At 31.7% G+C, this 16830-nt stretch overlaps 3 protein-coding genes across 5 annotated transcripts; 2 read left to right on the top strand and 1 right to left on the bottom strand.

Moving 5' to 3' along the window:
- The first annotated feature begins 2369 nt into the window (after nucleotides 1-2369).
- On the top strand, nucleotides 2370-8491 carry LOC109605872 (proclotting enzyme). Of its 2 annotated transcripts, none has more exons than XM_020022474.2 (8): nucleotides 2370-2621; nucleotides 5776-6000; nucleotides 6594-6745; nucleotides 6800-6913; nucleotides 6967-7079; nucleotides 7296-7397; nucleotides 7455-7991; nucleotides 8041-8491. In XM_020022474.2, exons 1-8 carry the CDS (start codon nucleotides 2619-2621, stop codon nucleotides 8250-8252), a joined length of 1458 nt encoding a protein of 485 aa, XP_019878033.1. In that variant the 5' UTR covers nucleotides 2370-2618; the 3' UTR covers nucleotides 8253-8491. The 2 variants fall into 2 exon arrangements, with proteins under 2 accessions (XP_019878033.1, XP_019878034.1); XM_020022475.2 differs by having other exon boundaries at nucleotides 2371-2621; nucleotides 6967-7001.
- An 899-nt stretch (nucleotides 8492-9390) lies between these two features.
- On the top strand, nucleotides 9391-12032 carry LOC109605871 (proclotting enzyme). The gene is made up of 10 exons (XM_020022473.2): nucleotides 9391-9599; nucleotides 9847-9890; nucleotides 9943-10150; nucleotides 10203-10354; nucleotides 10407-10520; nucleotides 10570-10607; nucleotides 11019-11114; nucleotides 11164-11331; nucleotides 11383-11751; nucleotides 11800-12032. Exons 3-10 carry the CDS (start codon nucleotides 9953-9955, stop codon nucleotides 12000-12002), a joined length of 1338 nt encoding a protein of 445 aa, XP_019878032.2. The 5' UTR covers nucleotides 9391-9599; nucleotides 9847-9890; nucleotides 9943-9952; the 3' UTR covers nucleotides 12003-12032.
- Nucleotides 12027-16602, bottom strand: LOC109605870 (clotting factor C). 2 transcript variants are annotated; one of them, XM_020022472.2, is made up of 9 exons: nucleotides 16323-16602; nucleotides 14009-14233; nucleotides 13808-13956; nucleotides 13533-13757; nucleotides 13385-13484; nucleotides 13222-13330; nucleotides 12695-13033; nucleotides 12482-12643; nucleotides 12027-12335 (listed from the first exon to the last, which is right to left on the bottom strand). In XM_020022472.2, exons 2-9 carry the CDS (start codon nucleotides 14219-14221, stop codon nucleotides 12136-12138), a joined length of 1497 nt encoding a protein of 498 aa, XP_019878031.1. In that variant the 5' UTR covers nucleotides 14222-14233; nucleotides 16323-16602; the 3' UTR covers nucleotides 12027-12135. The 2 variants fall into 2 exon arrangements, with proteins under 2 accessions (XP_019878031.1, XP_049824503.1); XM_049968546.1 differs by having other exon boundaries at nucleotides 13246-13330.
- Between the last annotated feature and the right edge of the window lie 228 nt (nucleotides 16603-16830).

Genomic DNA, 16830 nt, shown 5'->3' with positions numbered 1-16830 from the left:
CGTGTATATACATACACGGGTGAAGTTGAACCAGAAGACGGGACTGACAAAGATGCCAGCCCCCTGTCAACTGGTTCCCGGAAGAACAAGCCCAATCTGAGGAAGGTCCTAGAACCTCCCTGGGTAAGGATTGGGCTTGCAGTTGATCCGTCGGCCTCCCGCCACCACTGGCTTGTGGAGCGGGACTGCCCGAGAGATGTTGGTAACTTGGTTGACTTATTTATATTAACAGAAAATATTTTAGTTTGTCTCCTCTGAAAATAATAGTTTTCAGCAAATAATCTTACAAGTTCATATTTATTTCATCTTATTTGAAAAAGTACTCTTAAAATTTTTACTGTACTTTTTATTTCGAAGAAGTTATTGAGATGTATCTAATTAAAATTGTTAGAAAATAATTAAATTGTTTAAGATAATGTATTTCAAACACTAATTTCTAAGTAAAAATTGTTTCTTATTGTATTTTTCAGAGATTTGAATAAAAAACAATATACAAAAATAAATTTTATATGACTTATAGTTTGAAAAATAATTTTTTACTTCAATTTTACTTTAAAATTATTATTCAAATGCTTAATTAACTTGGTTGACTTATTTATATTAACAGAAAATATTTTAGTTTGTCTCTTACAAGTTCATATTTACTTCATCTTATTTGAAAAAATTTTTACTGTACTTTTTATTTCGAAGAAGCTATTGAGATGAATCTAATTAAAATTGTTAGAAAATAATTAAATTATTTAAGATAATGTATTTCAAACACTAATTTCTAAGTAAAAATTGTTTCTTATTGCATTTTTCTGAGATTTGAATAAAAAACAATATACAAAAATAAATTTTATGTAACCTATAGTTTGAAAAATATTTTTTTATTTCAATTTTACTTCAAAATTATTATTCAAGTGCTTAATTAACTTGGTTGACTTATTTATATTAACAGAAAATATTTTAGTTTGTCTCCTCTGAAAATAATAGTTTTCTGCAAATAATCTTACAAGTTCATATTTATTTCATTGTATTTGAAAAAGTACTCTTAAAATTTTTACTGTACTTTTTATTTCGAAGAAGTTATTGAGATGTATCTAATTAAAATTGTTAGAAAATAATTAAATTGTTTAAGATAATGTATTTCAAACACTAATTTCTAAGTAAAAATTGTTTCTTTTTGTATTTTTCAGAGATTTGAATAAAAAACAATACACAAAAATAAATTTTATATGACTTATAGTTTGAAAAATAATTTTTTACTTCATTTTTACTTTAAAATTATTATTCAAATGCTTAATTAACTTGGTTGACTTATTTATATTAACAGAAAATATTTTAGTTAGTCTCCTCTGAAAATAATAGTTTTCTGCAAATAATCTTACAAGTTCATATTTATTTCATTGTATTTGAAAAAGTACTCTTAAAATTTTTACTGTACTTTTTATTTCGAAGAAGCTATTGAGATGAATCTAATTAAAATTGTTAGAAAATAATTAAATTGTTTAAGATAATGTATTTCAAACACTAATTTCTAAAAAAAAATTGTTTCTTATTATATATTTCTGAGATTTGAATAAAAAAGAATATATAAAAATAAATTTTATGTAACCTATAGTTTGAAAAATAATGTTTTATTTCATTTTTACTTCAAAATTATTATTCAAGTGCTTAATTAACATGGTTGACATATTTAAATTAACAGAAAATATTTTAATTTAATTAATAAAAATCAATATAAAGAAATAAATTTTACCATTCTTATAGTTTGATGAATCATTTTCAAATTTATTTTATTTTGTTTGCAAACGTACTGCTGACATTTTTATTTCAATTTTAATTGAGAATTCTAATTTTAATTCTTCAAAATTAATGGTTTAATAGATTTAGTAGTAAATTAAACATAATTATTTCTATTTAATTGATCATTCATCCACACAATAATACTAATACCCACTGCTAGATACGGATGTAATTTAATTTTCATTAAGTTAATTAGTTTTTATTATATTTATGCTTAAGTCTTACTCTTTATTTAACTTACTACATTAAATTGTTTGTTATTTACTTATCTAATAAAATTTTCGAACACAAACATATAATAATTACTTATTTGAGTCGAATAATTAGTTTTAATTGTGTGCAGCGGTCCGTTTTATTTTATTACAAGACATAAATAATTCAAAAACCATTTGTTGTCTACGATTTAAATAATAAGTTAAGTCGACAACCTGTTGAGTTATTATAACCCAAACGAATTTCTAGACTCAACAGGTTAACAAAAAACTGCGAATTCTTCGTACAAATTTATTTTTAACCAACGCAAACTGTTTCAGCCAAAAACAACCTGATGATGAGAAAAAAAGCAACGTACATTTAATATGTCGCGCACGAAAACCGGAGAAGAAATTAGATACGTCCGCGTACTATTAGACGTCTGACTCAAGAACTGGCGAAGTACTTAACTGTTGTTTCAGTACTGTTTCGGTGTCGGCCGGCGAGACAACGAGAAAGTAATTTTTAGGTGTGCCGCATGGTTCCAACTCAGGACTCGCGGTTGATGTGACGGAGACGTTCCGATGTGTATTATTTTTGAAGTTGTGTGATCATTTTTCTATTTTTGTTTTTGGAAAATGGTGAGCAAAACAGACGTTGATTAACTGCGCAGTTAATTGTTTAATTTGTTTGGTGTGCAATATGTGCATTTTTTTTTTCTCTGATATAAAGTGTGGGCGTTAGAATTTAAGCAGGCACGAATTCTGATGTGTTAATTAATTTTATATGTAAATTACTAATAGAGGAAAATGATAATTAGTTTGTAATTTGATTCGTTATGCTTTAACAATAATAAATACCGGATTCTGTAGATACTACTGCACTTAGTATGTTTATTAGTTACCAATTATAAACTAACAAAGTGGTGTTTATTGTGCTGAAATTTGTTTTATTTTTTAGTTATGGTCAAAGTATCACTATAATTTAATTTTTTATAACACTCATTAATTTTTAAACTGTTGCTTTAAAGTGTTGTCTTCATTTTTCTTCTTTTCTAAACTGTTTATTTGATGTTTTTAAAATTACATTTTATTTTTGATTTTTCGACATTTCAATAACAGATATGAAATATTTTTATTGACCTAAAAATTTCAATAACAATGTATTTTTCTTAAAGAGAAATAATAAAATGATTGATTAACAAATAGTGTTATTAGTAAGTCTTATCAATATATATCTTAAATTAATTGATTAATGATGTTTTTGTTTATTATTAAAATTCTATGAAAATGGATGGCACAATCAGAAATAAAACCTCTCATTATAAATTTCAGATCAAGTCTCAATTAAAAATGTACAAAATTTATTCAATTTTATTTATTTTTGACAATAATTTGTAAGTAAAATACTTATTTTAATGAATTTTTTATAGTTTTATATATGAGAATTAAATAATAGTAAATTTTAACAAAATAATTTAATTATTATGTCTAAATTTAACATACACAAACTAATTTTATTTTTAATTAGAATTTTTTATATATTATTAAAATTTAATAATTTATATTTTATTACTTTATTCTATTTAATATATTTTATAGAATAAATCTCAAGAAAATGTTTAAAAAGATTTATTTTATATTTTTTTGAAATTTAAATAAAAGACAAAATGTTAATATAAATTTTAATTAGGTTATTTATTGATAAAAATATTTTACTGCACGTTTACTTTAAAATATTATTATTATTTATATATAAAATACTACAAAAAAGATGGCTTAATCAGAAATAGAATATTACATTTTTTACAATTAAATTAACAATATTTAAAGTTTATTCTAATTTGCATAGTTTATACAAAAATTTCGAAATAAAATTCAGATTTATTCTATAATTTTGGAAATTTAAATAAAAGCTTGACAATGATTTAAATTTTAATTAGTTTATATTTTAATAATATTTTACTTAATATTATTTAATAATAAATTAACTTAATTTGACAATTGATATATACTGTTTATAATTAAAATACTTCGTAAATAAATGGCTTAATTGAAATAGAACATCACAAATTATTTTTTACAACTTTATAAGGACCAAATTAAATATACTTAAAATTTATTCTAATTTCCAAGTAAAAATTAGATTTATTGTATAATTTTGGAGATTTAAATAAAACTATGTCATTGATTTAAATTTTAATTAGCTAATATTTTGATAAAAAACATTTTACTGCCCTTAAATATTATTTAAAGCTTAATTTGATAATTTATATTTATTGTTTATACTTAAAATACTACAAAAATAGATGGTTTAATCAGAAATAGAACATCACAATATTTTTTATAACTTTTTGGGACCAAAATAAAATATCTTGCATAATTAATTAATTAATTATATAAAATTTTAATTAGCTTAAATTACTTTAAAAATATTGTTTAAATGGTAAATTAAATTAACTTTGATAGTTGCTATTTATTTTTAAATTTATTGTATATTTTTTTAGATATTTAAATAAAATTTTTTTAACTATAAAAATGTAATTTAAATATTAAAATACTTTTGTTAACAATTTTAATAGTAAAACAAGAGAGAGTTTTATTATTTTTAAAAATAATAAGTAATGTTACATCTTTGAAAAACCTTTGTATAAAACAATTCTTTTAAAAAACAAATAAATATTAACATTGTTAACATTTTTAATCTTATAAGAAAACATTTTATCATATTTAAAAATAACTGTTTTTAGAAACTAATATTACAAGTTAATAATGCTTATTTACCTTATTATAATTTTTTTAAAATTCTTAACATTTACAGTGAAATTGTTATATCAATAATAGATATTTAATAGTATCTTATTAAAATAGTTAAAAAGAATGTGATGACATAAATACTATAAATGTAAAATTTAATTATAAATGTACAGACATTCATCTCACGTAACTGATATTATAAATGCTTAATGTCGATAATAATAAGCTTACAAAATGTATGATAACTTTGTAAAAAATCCATTGTAATAAATTCCTGAGTAATCGTGATTAAAACTAAATTATTTCCCAATTAACTTAACACTTCTGGTAAAGTTTCCAGTCACGTGACTCAATAAATAACAACATTTCTGTCCTTTCAATCAAAGTCAATGTCCATTTCGACAATAGGACCACCCAATCACGTTATTAGAATGTGTTCTCGAACATTTCAACAAAAGGGGGTTATAAACCAGTTTATCAGCCTTCATCATTTCGTTCAGGATGCAGTTTTTCGTCGAATCGTACAACAACGAGATGTTTAGTTTCAATTTGAAGGCCAGACATTGTGCGAAGACGACTCGAAAAAATTGTTAAACGAGTTTTACGTGCCATGCTTTATTTATAACATTTTCGTTTTGTTACACACATTATTCTATGATCACAAAGAAAAGTGAATGTAATTATTTCGTGTTCTGGGAAGTTGTGGGTAATTGTAATAAATTGTTTCTGTGGTCACATCATTAACAATTCCAATGTGCCGATGGATTCCGGTTTAAGAACAAATTTTCTGGCCTGTTCATTTAATTTCATGTCGTGTCACCGCAATCCGTCGAGTTTTCTATGGAAATCTAATAAAAATGGCCGACCTTAGTCCGGGGATGAAATCATCGAACTTATTTAAGAGGAAATTCGATAAACCCTGACATTTTTTCGAAACAATGGAAAACAATTTAATAGAATTTGCATGAACTTGTGGCTTTTGCCGCATAACACATAAACATAACGGTGATGAATAATTTGCATCCATTTTTTATTTCAGGGTCCTCTAAAACAAACGATGACAATATTTTTGGCGACAATATTATTATGCATAATGGTGCAAATCGTCGAATCGCAACAGTCTCCGTGTCCCAGAATATTTCGTTATGTACCAACGGCTGATTTGGACATGTGGCACGGTGAAATACTGACGTCCTTCGACGACGATTTGATCGATGGGGTTTTTGTCACCCTCGTGTTCGACAGAAACACCATACAAATTGGGGTAAACCTCACAAACTCTAAAACAATCACTTAAACATGACTAATAGTCCACAAAGATAATATTTATTGCATTTTATTTAATTAATTATGTATTTAACATACGTTCGCACCGCCATCTCTTTGACAATAGCGACACACTGGCAAGCCCTGTATTATTTAGGTACCAAAAAAAGTAATTTTGTCTTATTCTGTAAAATGGTAACAGTGAATTATAATTTTTCTTGCAGTTTCAATTCGACCAATGATTAAATAATTATAATGAACAAAAGACCCTCATTAAATAATCGATTAATCAATGAATTACATCAAACTTCATCTATTATTTGAATTTTATGTTTTTAACATAAGCAAGTAATGCAGGGTTCTGTATTAGTTATTCTGATTTAAATTTTATTATTTTTTATTTAATACTTCATCATTTGGGTGAGTTACTAGTCATTGTACTTCATTACAATCTCATACATCATCATTTTCATCTTCATTCTTTAATGTTCACTAATTTTGTAAGTTTACAAGTTTAAATCATATCTATTTGGGTAATAGATATATTACTGATTGATGTTCAAGAAATAAATCATAATCTAACAATTCCAGTCAAATTTCGGACAACAAATTTTAAGACGAAGTGAACACGAATACTTATTAAGAAACTTGGGACTTGAACTTCCTGCCAAGACTCCTTTGCACATTAAATTTTACGTCAAATATGATCCCGCACTACCAAGACCAAAACTGAAAGCTTTCAGGTGATTGTTTCCAAACTATTATATAAGATAGAAGTTAACTGAAGCTTTTTATAGAGTAAACGGAAGACCAATATGTCCTGAAACTAACACACAACAAAACGAATACATTACCAGTAAGCCAGCCATTCTGGCCTCCAATCCAGAACAAACTGAACTTGAGTTAGACTTGTAAGTTTACTGAGGTACTACGTTGGTTGATTGTTTATTGGTGATTTTTGTAGGAGGGATCATCCAGAACCGACAGTCACCAATCAAGGTAATAAACCTCTTGTAACACAATTGCAAAGTCAACAGCCGTTAATCGATGTTATAAAAACTTTACTTCAAAAATTAGGTAAATGAAGATGTATATAACGCACTGCTTTCATCCTTCCTCACGTTCTAATAAAAGCATCGTTATGTTTCTTCTAACTCGTCTCCAAATCTATCCTTGCAATGGTGTTAATCACCCTTTCGTTCGCACTGTCCTCGATTATTTGGTGGTGCAGAAAGTTGAAGTACTTCGGCTTTCTGCCCAAAACCTTTTGAAGCAACCAAAACTAAATTTTAGATAACAGAGGTGGCCCACGTGATGAGACCCCAGACGAACGGTGCGGGTTAGTTTTCTCAAATCCGGTGGGGTTGATAGCAAACGGGAAAGAAAGCGCCCCAGGTACTGCAACTTTGTCGCGTCCACTGAACTAGGTACTCATTGAAGTTCTGCTTGTAGGCGAGTGGCCCTGGCACGTGGCAATTTTGAAGATTGAAGGTGCCCAAGCTAGTTACATCTGCGGTGGCACCCTGATAGGGAAACGACACGTCTTAACGGCTGCCCACTGCGTCATCCACAAACCCTCGAATTCGATTTTGAGCCCGGAAAGTCTGACGTTGTTCCTGGGTAGGAACAACTTGAGGTACGTCAGCCAGAACGAGCAGCAACGCGACGTTTCGGAGATTTACGTCCATCCCGACTTCCTCGAAACTGGGCTGAAGAACGACATAGCTATTTTGAAGCTGAGCACGCCCATTATGTTCACCAATTTCGTACGTCCCGTGTGTTTGTGGAAGGAGAGCACCAGTTTGGAAACTGTGATTAACAGAAAGGGTACTGTCATAGGATGGGGGTTGGATGAGAACAAGAAGATCTCAGCGGTACTACGGAAGGTTGACATTCCGGTTGTGTCAACGCCGGACTGTCTCTATTCCAACGTTAACTTCTTCTCCAACGTCCTGTGGCAAAAGAACTACTGTGCAGGCTTCCACAATGGTAAAACCTAAACCTTCCAATGCACATTTAATTTAACCTCAAATTGCAGGTACCTCCGTTTGTAACGGTGACTCAGGAGGTGGCATGTTCTTCCGGATACCCGGCAGGAACGGGGAAGAGGGCTCGTGGCAGATCAGGGGGTTGGTCTCCATTGGGGTCGGTAATCAGGGTTACAGGAGTGTTTGCGAAAGCAACGAGTATACAGTCTTCACAGATGTTGCTCAGTACTTGGACTGGATTGCAAATACCATCAAAAAGTGATCCCCATATGTATTTTTATGTAAATTGTGTTAAATTATTCTTTTATTTTGTAATAAAGTTTGTGTGAGTGTGTAAATTTGAATGAGTTTTTGGGAATTGACGTTTTTGAAAATGCCAGGAAAGGACATTAATGTACATAATTTAAATACAAGAAGTAATTGTTAACATGTAATTGTTTACCTTGACATTCTTATGGTAATCAACATTAATTTTAATAAATTTTTACTTAAATTTTACAACTGTGTTTGTCATTTTTATAATATTAATAAGTTTATGAATTGTTTTATAAGAATAAAATTCTACAAAAATATTCTCTATGAAAATAACAAGAAAAATGTAAAAAATATTAATTTAAATAAATAAAATTAATGTTTATTAATCGGTTTCCATGTTTTTACAATAATATTTAATATTACTTATATTAATATATTTATTTTATTTGCAATTTTTTTATCAAATTATATTTATTTAAATGTGGCATTTTTTAATTTTTTTATAAGAGTAAAATTCTAAAAAAATATTCTCTCTGAAAATAAGAAGAAAAATGTAAAAATATTAATTTAAATAAATAAAATTAATCTTTACTAATTGATTGTCATATTTTAGGGTAACTTAAATGTTAATTAAATGCCTGAATTAATTAATAAATGAGTATTTTATCTTATAACATTTATATATTTTATTAAATAAATTATTATTCAAAAATATTTCTAAATTGTTTTATGAATATGATTTCAATAAAACTAATTTTTATAAAAGTTTTAAGCAGGGTACATAATTATTTAAATAAATCAATCAATTATAGACAGTTAAATGTCAAAAATATACATTTAATATTGATAAAATATAATAAACAACTTAATAACTTAAATATTGATTAGAATTTTAGAAATAAATGATGATGAAATGTTTCTTGTAATACTTATTTTATTATATTTATTTAATTATCTTAAGTCAAAAAAGTAAATAATAAACATAGTAAATTATTAAAAGGAGGTTCTAAAATTAAACTATTTTTACTTTGTCTTGTGTTCAGTAGTAAATAATATTTCGGTCAATCAACTCGACCATTTCCATTTCCAAACCAACATGTACCACATTTTTATGAATCAATAACCATTGGAAAACCCACATTTTTTGCAAGCAAAATAAAAAAATCAAAAATACCGATGACCCTCGTGAAAGCGGAACGGTACGAAACGTTAGACGAGTTTTTGATGAAGTCTTTAGTAAATTTATCTTCAGACGGGTCCAGTTCTTAGTTTTAAGTGGACCGCACGATTTTACGTACACGTTTTGACTTTTGAACTGTTTTTTTATGTGTGTACAAGTCTGGATTCAACTTGAGTGAGTGCTTAGATTAGTTTGGACGTTGTTTTTGGTGTTGATAATGTTTCGAGCTGGACTGATGTTCCCTCGCAGTTTTGTCTATTGTTTACCTTGACACTCCTATGCTAATTGATGTATTAAAAGATAAATTTAATCATAATTATGCTGATGCTTTGTGTACCATGTCAAAAGGTCGAAACAATATTTTATTGACGAATTATGTTTATGAATAAAACAAAAGTATAAAAATATCAAATCGTTACAGGTTTGTAAACAAACTAGACAGGCAAGACGAGAAAACTTTCACAGGTACACATAATCATAAATTAATTAGTACCCTCCATTGAAAGTTTTGTTTTAGGGTCATTAACATGTTTATTCTTAGTGTATTTACGATTTTATTCGTAAGTGTAAAGGCCCAACAATCTCCATGCCCAGAGTACTTTAATTACCTCCCCGACAGTGAGCTGGACACGTGGTATGGGGAGATACACGCGTACTTCGACGACGACTTGATCGACGGTGTCTTCGTCACTTTGGTCTTTGACCGCAACTCCATCCAAATAGGGGTAACATTCATATCTTTGTCATCTACAAGTTGTTGCAATTGTATCGTTGCAGTCCACCTTCGGGCAGCAGGTGCTCAAAAGAAGTGACACCGAATATGTGTTGAGGAATCTGGGACACGAGCTTCCTGCCAAAACTCCCTTGTACATCAAGTTTTACGTCAAGTACGACCCCGCTTTCGGACGACCCAACCTTCAGTCCTTCAGGTAAACGTTCGCGACAAGTTTGTACGTGTCTGTGACAGTTGTTACACTTCAGGGTGAACGGACGACCTGTTTGTCCAAGCAAGAAGGCGCCCCACATCGAGTACGTAACCAGTAAGCCGACCAATTTAGCCTTGAGTCCAGGTCAAAGAGAACAAGGACTGGATGAGTAAGGTGTTTTCTGATGAATCGGCGAAATTATTGATTTATTGTTTTAGGATCGATGCTGAGAAACAAGTGATGCAACAAGAGTTGGGTAAAATCATTTTGACATTAAGTACCATCTTCTTTTTGTATTGGACGTAGTTCTAAGAAGTCTCAAATCTAAAGTTTCTTCATCATATATTCTTTTTTTAATTTGTCTTGTTAGATAAAGTTCTTTATCCTGTTCTTCTATTATCTTTTCAACACATTCTCTTCTTCTAATATAAAACAATAATTCCTTAATCACTTCTTTAATATTCGTTTATTAAACTTTCTTCTTTTAGTTGTTTAGTTGTAAGACAAAATAATAATTCCTTCAACAGCTCTTCTCTTTTAAATATATTTTTACCACATATTATTCTTTCAATTGTCTTATGAAACAATAATTCCTTCATCACCGCATTCTTCTTTAATATTCTTCTTGATCTTTTGCCTTATAGTTCATTATTTTCATGTTTACTAGGTAATAGAGTCACACAAGATGTATCTGATGACAGATGTGGCATTGTTCCCTCAACACCAGTAGGACTTATAGCAAACGGAGTGGAAAGCTTTCCAGGTACATTATTTCACACACTTAAAGGGTTTTTAATACACTTTTCTTGTAGGCGAATGGCCCTGGCATTCCGCCATTTTCAGACTGGAAGAAGCTAAAATCAGCTACATTTGTGGAGGCACAATAATCACCAAAAGGCACGTGTTAACTGCAGCTCATTGTGTCGTCAACAGGTTTACTCGAAGTGTTTTAAATCCTGAGAGTCTTACCCTTTTATTCGGTTATTATTTTAAACTTTATGGGAGGAACATATTTAATTAGTGGTTTGTAGGAAAGCACAATTTAAGGTACGTCAGTCCCACAGATCAACAAAGAGACGTGTCAGACATTTTCATCCACCCAAATTACCTCCAAACAAGTCTCAAAGACGACATATCACTTTTGAAGCTTAAGACTGACATAATATACAACGATTTAATAAGACCGGTGTGTTTGTGGAATCAAGGCACAGGTTTAGAAAATCTGAGGAACCAGAGGGGTACCGTAATCGGCTGGGGGTTAGACGACAGCCGCAAACCATCCAACATTTTACGTAAAGTCCAAATCCCCATAGTTTCAACAGGGGAATGCCTGAACTCCAATCCGGAAGTCCTGGCTTCAATTTTGTGGGGGAAGAACTATTGTGCCGGTTACAGCAACGGTAAGTAACCAGTTGCAAAGTTGCACCATCTATTACGGACATTTTCAGGCACTTCCGTGTGTAATGGGGACTCCGGAGGTGGCATGTTCTTCCGGGTACCCGGCTCCCCGCCCACCTGGCAGATCCGAGGCTTAGTCTCCATCGGGGTGAACAACCACATCAACATCAGCGTCTGTGATGGCAAAGACTTCACCATTTTCACCGACGTAGCTCAGTATTTGGATTGGATCAAGGCCAATTTAAGGAAGTGATTCAGTTAAAATAAAACACATTCGTATAAACCATAGTTTTTTATATAAAATCAGTAAAAAATGGGCCACGAAACGTGGCAATGAACATAACGTGAAAAAATGAACAAAACCCTATCACAAAATGCAGTCAAAATCATTTCAGCAAGGACCTAATCCAGTCGATGTATTTGGCGACGTCTGTGAACACCACATAGTGGTTGGCGTCGCATTTGAAGGTGTTTTGAAGGGCTACACTAATTGAGACTAGCCCCCTAATGTGCCAAACTGTGCCTTTTCCAGTTCCTTGGGGTAAAACTAGACCCCCTCCTGAATCCCCGTTGCAAACTGATGTACCTGCAAGATATGTTGTTGTTTGTCCGTGAAAAGATTTAACTTGTTGACCAATTAGATTAATTAGAATTTCGACAAGGGTTAGCTGTGCAAATTATCCGTCAAAATGTTGTTGTAGTGCAGTGCCTCGAAACTAACTTGGTACTTACCATTCTTGTAACCAGCACAAAACGTTTTGCTGTTGGTAAATCTGGAGAAAAAGTCCGGAAACGAATAGATGCAGGTCTCCTGTGAAACAATGGGCATACCAGCCTTCATCAACTGATCTGTAACGATCCCACTTTCGTTATAGCCCCAGCCAACAACAGTACCTACAAGGAAACTAAGTAATAACCGTCATTTAGTGGTTTTGGTACACGTACCAACTTTATTGACAACACCCTGCAAAGAGTTGTCGCCGGCCCAAAGACAAACGGGCCGCACAAAGTTGGTGATCTCGACCGGATCGGTCAGCTTCAAAACAGCAATGTCATCACTGTAGGTTTGTGAGTTGTAATTCGGGTGCGGGGTGATCTGTGCCACGTGTCTGTCTTGGATGCCCGGATTGCTCCACTTCCTCAAATAGTACTTTCCCAAGTAAACCACCAGACTGTCCGGATTTAATGTTTGTTTCCTGCCTCTGCGAGTCACACAATGGGCCACCGTCAGTATGTGTATTTTGCTGATCAATGAGGCACCACAAATGTACGTCAGATCGATCCCTGTAAAGGGGTGGTGAGGTTTATAAGGATTAAAACAAGGTGCAAATCAATTTTTGGAAGCAGTGTGTTAATTTACAGGTGCGAAAAAAGTACAAGCGACAGTGTGGTTGCGGTTTTTAGTCACAAACTAGAAGGAACGGTTCCAAAAACTGACAGTAACATCCACGAAGCGGAAAATTGCTAATTACCTGGTGTATCTACACTTTCGTTACCTGCTGCATGATATAGTGCTACATGCCACGGAAATTCAGCTTCGTGCGTTACCTGGCCGTGAGTTATTAAAGGTTTAGGCTGCTCCTGGAAGCAAAAACGACGTTTATAGGTTACAATAACAGTTTGTTGGATGCTTACAATAACAATGCCGCAAGTGGTGTCGAGTAAGGTCGTGCCAGGTCGGTTGATCAAGGTGAAATCACCCGGGAAGACTTCGTCGCCAGCGTCCGGTCGATTGCTACAACAACTCATTGATTAATTGTTACAACTTTTGGTTGGAACGTACAAGTCGCCACCCCCGATGTTTCCACCTCCGTTCCAGTTTCCTCCACCACCAGTTCCACCACCCCCATTTCCTCCGTTCCAATTTCCTCCACCACCTCCGCCGTTCCAATTGGAGCCGGAGCTTGGAGTTGTCGGACCTGAGTCGCTGTTGGTGAAGAGCTGGTTCTGGGTTAAAGGTGGCACTGTTGTCGACGAACCTTCCGGACACACAGTCTTTGCGTTCAACCTGCCAAATTATACCACAATAAACGAATTGTGACATTTACAGAAATTTACCTAAAGCCAGTGAGTTGAGGGGGAGTCTCACCGGGCTTGAACCTCACGAAGAACCTCACGGTCATGGGTTGGTTGGGGAACAGTTTTTGACGGGGGTTTTTGATCAGATATTCGCTTTGCTCCCTTCGTTCAACTTCACCAAACCAATTCTACAACACGTTAACAGTTACTTTAAGTAATAGGTTAATTTTTGTGTTTTACCCCCAATTGGATGGAGGGCTTGTCGAAGACAACCCGTAGCCAAACACCCTGCAGTTCCGAATCACTTTGTAGTATCAGTTGGCCGTACCATCGGTCAGGTTCGTTGGGGTTTTGTGGCTCGTACGTGAACAATCTGGGACAGGGGGAGATCATTTGGCACGATGCCTTTATTGCCACAAACAGCAATGCCAGGCTTAATTTTAATGTCGCCATCTTAAAATCGATCTGTAAAATAATGTGTAAGTAGTACCGTTAAATTCATTAATGATTTCTTGGTAAATTCGTCATGAGTCATTAGTTTTGTCAACAATGATGGGTGTTGAGTGTCTGTCTGGCTTTTTGTGTCTGTTGACTGTAATTTAAAAGTTGTTTTCTTTGTTGGCACTTTGTAAATCCCCACAATCAGGAATGTGTTTTTCGTAATACAGTTAGTGTTTACTAAAGATGAAATTAATTACAAGGTACCAAGAATGTCAATAGCATGATTAGCGTTTCCTCTACAGCTTAACAGTACTACTTATCTAATTCATTGCTGTTATTATTCTACGAACTGACTTATTAAATTGATATAAAACATAAATAAACAATATTAAGTCCCAATTTTAATTGACGAAGCAATTAATCAATATACAACGCATGTATTAAAATTTTTTGGTACTACGTCACTTATTACACAACCCAACTAATCAATGATTAGTAATCATCATGCAAATTCTATATAATATTAATGTTATATGAAGTGATTTGTTTACTGTACAATAATTCTTGGTACTGCCACTAAACGAAATTACAATAATTTATTACAACGCGTACCTACGAATTAATTTATTATTTAAAACCGCAGAGAATTGTTTATCAATTTTTCAGAATTTATTTTTAGGTCTTGACACACTTAAATGTAGCCCATGAATTAACGATAAAAACTAGTCTATACAATTTCACAACTGTTGCAAAGTAATCATTTTGAAAATGGTACAAAAAAAACCTGTGATTCATTCATTGTTTTGGTACCATCTCAAGGTTCTCAAGGTTTTAATTAATTTGAAGACTACCTGTTGGATTTTTTTGGTGAAAATTGGTACTTGGAAGGTTTTAAGGTTGTTAAATACAATAGAGGTGAAGGAACTGTTGGTACTGCCACAAACAAATAATTTATTAACTTAATTCAACAAGTCCAACAGAGACTAATTAAATGAAAGGAAAAACCTTAAATTTATTTAGTTAGTATTAGTTCACTGAAGTGCGGTACTGATTGGGACTTTGTTGGATAATTAACTTCCACTTTTGCTTCAAGGTTTGATGGTGTATTTTTAATTGTGTTTTGAGGTTGTTAAATACAATGGAGGTGGTGGAACTATTGGTACTGCCACAAACAAATAATTTATTAACTTAATTCAACAAGTCCAACAGGGATTAATTAAATGAAAGGAAAAACCTTAAATTTATTTAGTTAGTATTAGTTCACTCAAGTACTGCACTAATTGGGGTTTTGGTGGATAATTAACTTCCACTTTTGCTTCAAGGTTTGATGGTGTATTTTTAATTGTGTCAAAATGAACTCGGGTGCAAAGAATGTGATCAAAACAAATAGTCTCACCTTGACTTTTACATTGTTACACATGTGAAAACAACCTCTGAAGATGCCAGGCCAACGACTCACGGATGTGACCACTTCTTGTGACCGCAATGGGTAACAATTACAAAATTATCGTTTAACGACACTTTTATCCCAATAATTAACCTGTTTCTGTTCAATATAGTTATTTAATCGTGAAAATGTCATTAGTTTCCAAATTGTTAGCAATTTTTGGAAAAACCTTGACGGATTCAATCGATTTATAGTTACTGGAGGTAAACTGGTATTTGTTTACAACAATAAATGATTTCTAGTATTTGTTAATAATATTACATTATCCAAGAGTTATTAATTTATTTTTTTTTTATTGGATTACGTATGACAAAGCAAGTAAATGGTGTATAATTGCATGCATTATTTATTTAATTATTCTCCACAGTTTGTTGTCGTGATAAATATTAATAAGTCGAGAATTGTTTAAATAATTTGTTAGTTAAAGTAAGTAAATCTTAAAAGTCAGGTAAATTATTATCTATAACATTATTTTTAGTTTTAAATTTCAATAATTACTTTAATTAATTTTAAAATTGTTAATCAAGTGATTTTATAATAACAAGTTGTCAATGGAACACAAATTATTTTATACAAAATATTGGTGCTAGCCAAGGTATATCAACAAATAAAAAATATTAACTCACAAGAAACTGAACTTAATAAAAAAGTCCTGAAAACACTCACCTTAATTTAATCTAATTTGCAATGTGTTCAAATCCAATAATTTCACATAATAAACGGGTACAAAATTCTTAATTCAAAAGGGCCGACACCCTCACTCACACAGACAGGCACACTAATTCAACAAAGGATGGACTGTTTATTAACAGTGAAAATTGAATCCAGCCATCACAACAAACAAACTGCAACTGATCAAATAAACATATTTTTACCGATGGACCGGATTTTAGCGTGCGGATTACGAATAAACCGGCTTTGGTTTTTGGATTCCCGTTCAGTTCTGACGCGTCCGATTTATTTTGATTTGCCGTTTGATGTTAGTGGAAATATTTGTGACGTCTTTGAGTTTTTTCCGATAAAAAGTGCGTTCGTTTATGGTCTCCAGATCAAAAACCTACTTAGATGTGTATATAAGATAGCAAAGACTTTCTTTCCTTTGTTAAATTATCTGTCGTTTTATTTGTTTTTTCCATTTGGAAAATATGCTTAAGGTTGTTAGATTTAATGCGTT

This window comes from Aethina tumida, chromosome 6 (assembly GCF_024364675.1).
Source record: "Aethina tumida isolate Nest 87 chromosome 6, icAetTumi1.1, whole genome shotgun sequence".
NCBI classification, from domain to species: Eukaryota; Metazoa; Arthropoda; class Insecta; order Coleoptera; family Nitidulidae; genus Aethina; species Aethina tumida.
Note: the sequence above shows the minus strand (reverse complement) of the source record. Positions and strands in the feature narration are given on the sequence as shown.

Bases quoted from the DNA above. Each gene is read 5' to 3' on its own strand.
- LOC109605872 (XM_020022474.2), top strand. The intron at 6,001-6,593 runs GTAAACCTCACA...TAACAATTCCAG, and splicing joins GAAACACCATACAAATTGGG to TCAAATTTCGGACAACAAAT. The intron at 7,992-8,040 runs GTAAAACCTAAA...CTCAAATTGCAG, and splicing joins CTGTGCAGGCTTCCACAATG to GTACCTCCGTTTGTAACGGT.
- LOC109605870 (XM_020022472.2), bottom strand. From the start codon at position 14,221: ATGGCGACATTAAAATTAAGCCTGGCATTGCTGTTTGTGGCAATAAAG. The intron at 13,331-13,384 runs GTAAGCATCCAA...TTTTGCTTCCAG, and splicing joins CCACTTGCGGCATTGTTATT to GAGCAGCCTAAACCTTTAAT. The intron at 12,336-12,481 runs GTAAGTACCAAG...CATATCTTGCAG, and splicing joins TTGTGCTGGTTACAAGAATG to GTACATCAGTTTGCAACGGG.
- LOC109605871 (XM_020022473.2), top strand. From the start codon at position 9,953: ATGTTTATTCTTAGTGTATTTACGATTTTATTCGTAAGTGTAAAGGCC. The intron at 10,151-10,202 runs GTAACATTCATA...GTATCGTTGCAG, and splicing joins GCAACTCCATCCAAATAGGG to TCCACCTTCGGGCAGCAGGT. The intron at 10,608-11,018 runs GTAAAATCATTT...CATGTTTACTAG, and splicing joins AGTGATGCAACAAGAGTTGG to GTAATAGAGTCACACAAGAT.